Raw genomic sequence first — 3,985 nt, 5'->3', positions numbered from 1 at the left:
TGCCCATGCACCCACAGAAGATAAGCTAGACGAAGAAAAGGATGAATTTTACGAAAAACTGTAAGAAATAATATAGAACTGCCCTAGAAATGATATAAAAATAGTACTTGGAGATTTCAACGCCAAAATAGGAAAATAAAACGATTACCTACCCATCATTGGAAAATATAGCCTCCATAACGAGTCAAACAACAATGGAACACGCTTAATACACCTTGCGGCCTCAACGAATATGGTGATAACCAGCACATACTTTGAGAGTAAAAATATACACAAAGGCTCTTGGGTTAGCCCAGACGGTAACACAATCAATCAAATTGACCATGTTGTTGTGGACACAAGACATTACAGCGATGTTATGAATGTACGTACCAGACGTGGAGCAAACATTGACTTCGATCACTACTTAGTCCAGGCTAAACTAAGGGTACGAATCTCTAACACAAAAAAAGGTAAAGGCAGCAAAGAAGATAAATTTGAGGTGGACAGACTACGAAACCCTGAGATAGTTAGAAAATTTGAACACAAACTTACAGAAAAACTAGAAGACCAACTGAGTAGTACTGTTAAAAACAATTACTGGAATATGGAGTGTGAAAATATCCTAAAAGAAGTAGCAACAACAGCTTTAGGAAAGAAGAAACAAGAAAGGAAGGGGACAGAATGGTATGATGCGAAATGCGCAGAGGGAACTCAAAAAAAGAATCAGTCATATGCGAAACTCCAAAACAGAAGGACAAGACAAAATCAAGAGAAGTACAAACAGATGAGACAAGCAGAGAAAAAGATAATAAAACAAAAAAAAACGACATTTATAAAACCAGCTACAGGAACTAGAAAAGCTCAATTCACAAAGCGAAGCGCGAAAATTTTATACAAATGTGAACCACAACAGAAAAGTATTTAAACCTAGAACAACCATAATAAAAAGTAAGGAAGCCAAAATTATCAATGAGCCCGATCAAATAGTGGAGAGATGGGCGGAGAATTTTGCTGAGAAATTAAATATAGGCAACCGAGGAGTGACTGACATAAATGACAACAGTGGAGACGTAGACGATGAGAGGGAGAAAAATAGTATACCAACAGAAGAAGAAGTTGCCAAGGCAATAAAAGGTTAAAAAAAAACAAAAGAGCAAACGCGCTAAAAAATACATAATAAAACTTGTTGCATCCATTTGGAGAGAAGGAAAACTCCCAGACAGTTGGAATGTAGGTATTATAATACCTATCCACAAGAAAGGGGATACACTAATATATGACAACTATCGAGGCATTACCCTCTTAACTACGGCTTACAGAGTACTGGCTTATATAATTTATGATCGTTTACTAGTATATATGCTGAAAAAAAAATAGGCAAATACCAATGCGGATTCCGAAAAGAAAAGCCAACAATTGATCACATTTTCCTTCTCAGACAAAACTTAGAAAAGACATATGAATATGGAATCGATACCCACCACCTCTTCATAGATTTTGAAAGCGCTCATGGTAGTGTAGACAGAAGCGCATTTTATAATGCCATGGCAGAACTAGATATTTCGTCGCATCTAATAACATTGGTAAAGGCAACTCTTTCGAAAGTTGAGTGCAAAGTGAAGGTACAAAACAGAGTGTCAAGGTCTTTTCAAACACATACTGGATTACGCCAGGAAGACAGTCTGTCGTGCCTATTGTTTAACATCGCACTAGAAAGAGCCATAGAGAAATCGGGCATAACAACCAGAGGTACGATCATCAATAAAAGTGTACAGATATTGGCCTAATATATATATATATATATATATATATATATATATACATACATATATATATATATATATATATATATATATATACATACATATATATATATATATATATATATATATATATATATATATATATATATATATATATATATAATAATAATAGTCTCCCGTTTTATACCGCTGTCGCGGCTTTGGGAGTATAGCAGGGTAGTCTGCTATATCTAGAGCCTACGGTATACAAGGAAGGTAACATGGCCAGTGCTACGCTTCAACCGTCTATTATTACCCCTGGTTTTACCCAAGGTACTCATTTTTATTCAGGCTGAGTCGACCTGGGGCCTATAGACATTTTTAAAATGTCTAGATGTACTTGCCGGCGGTGGGATTCGAACCCCGGACCACCAGCTTGCGAGTCAAGCATCCTACCGCTTGCGCTACGCAGGCCCAACATATATATATATATATATATATATATATATATATATATATATATATATATATCTTTATATAGATATATATACAAACAACGCAGTTTATTAGAGTTACAGTCAGAAAATTGACCGGGATGTTAATGAAACACTATTTTGACTTTTTGTCTAGCTTTTGGAATGGTTTGATTCCTTTTTCAAGACATTGTAATAAAAAAAATGTAAATATTTATAAAATATCACAATGTCCTAGTCCTTGAGATTATTTGTAAAATCATCGACACTCAACATTAATAACACACATATAAAATATAAAATAATGGACAAAATACATTTTAAAACTTAGGTACAGATAGTAAATTTAGGTACAGATAGTAAACCTTAGTTTACAGCATCTTTTACTGGTGTGTTTTAACTCTGACACATAGAGAACACAAAGTAAAAACCCCTTTGATTAAAAAGTAATTAGATGTACTTAATATTATATTTCTTTTTAAGAAATACTAGATCGCCCGTCTTGGGTGATTTACTTTTTAATTTTTAAAATTTTAAACTTGTCTTAATGGTATGCAACATGTTCTGCATGCAAGTGTAATTTATGTACAAGTAAATATTTATTTTATTTTGGATGTTTTTCCAGTAAGTAACAATAAATGTTGCTCAGTTTATCTATGTCAGACTTTTTATTGATGCACGATGTACTAGATTTTATGGAACACATTTCCAAGAAAACACGTTTTGAATCGTTCATTTCCTTTGCCAAAATACAGGAATCCTCGAAATTAAATTCATGTTTCTGAGAAAAAACAGAAAAAAGTGAATAAAATAGATGTAATAGAAGAAAGATCTTGGATCGAACATTACTTACAACTTCTGACCGAAACAAAACCTCAATTATATTGCGTACATTATAACAACATATGAAGTGGAATACGATAAAGACAATGAAATAACATTATAAGAAGTCGAAGATGGACAAAAACACATATTAACAACATCTACAAAAAAGGAGATAGAATTAATTGTTCAAACTACTGAGGTCTAAGTATCATAAATTCGCTCTCAAGACTGTATGAAAAAATAATAAAAATTAAAATTATAAATATTAAAGTTAAACTACTATTAAAATTATTAAAAATAAAAAAGATATGAGAGATGTAGAAGAACAAAATGAGTTTTGTGCAGGCAGATATTGAATAGACAGCATATATTTTCTTTAAAGCAGGTTATTGAGAAAAGATTAGCCAACAACATTTCAACTCATGGAGTCTTTATAGATCTGACGGAGGCATACGATAGTGTACCACTTTCAATCCTCTGGGTGGCAATGAAACGACAAGAAATAAATAAAAAAATATAAAAGCAGTAAACCAGCTTAACAGAAATATGACGGTAAACATTAAAACAGTAAACAACTTTACTAGGTTAATTCCTATTAGTAAGGAACTAAAGCAAGGCGGTTGCATAGCACCTACACTTTTCAAAATATATCTGATTCAGTTTCTCTTAGTTTAAAGAAGAAAATGTTGCAATATGGGCTTTACAATAGAAGACGAGAGATTGTACATGATACATTTTGCTGACGACCAAGCCATTCTAGCTGAAACGAGAGCTGTATAGGCTATATGCTTAGAAAACTGAAGGAGGAGTACACTAAGTGGGGTCTTACAATTAATATACAAAAAATCGAGTATATAGTTACAGAAGAAAAATCAGAAAGCCTACAAATTCAAATGGGAACTATAAAATCAACTGAAACCTTAAAATACTTGGGAGTTCATATAACATCAAAAGCAGGGAGTA

At 32.9% G+C, this 3,985-nt stretch overlaps 1 protein-coding gene across 1 annotated transcript; it reads left to right on the top strand.

The window, feature by feature from the left end:
- The first annotated feature begins 232 nt into the window (after positions 1-232).
- Positions 233-907, top strand: LOC140438902 (uncharacterized). The gene has a single exon (XM_072528537.1). The coding sequence runs from the start codon at positions 233-235 to the stop codon at positions 905-907; it is 675 nt and encodes a 224-aa protein (XP_072384638.1).
- The last annotated feature ends 3,078 nt before the right edge of the window (positions 908-3,985 follow it).

This window comes from Diabrotica undecimpunctata, chromosome 4 (genome assembly GCF_040954645.1).
Source record: "Diabrotica undecimpunctata isolate CICGRU chromosome 4, icDiaUnde3, whole genome shotgun sequence".
In the NCBI taxonomy this organism is placed as follows: domain Eukaryota; kingdom Metazoa; phylum Arthropoda; class Insecta; order Coleoptera; family Chrysomelidae; genus Diabrotica; species Diabrotica undecimpunctata.
This window is presented reverse-complemented; position numbering and strand designations above follow the sequence as displayed.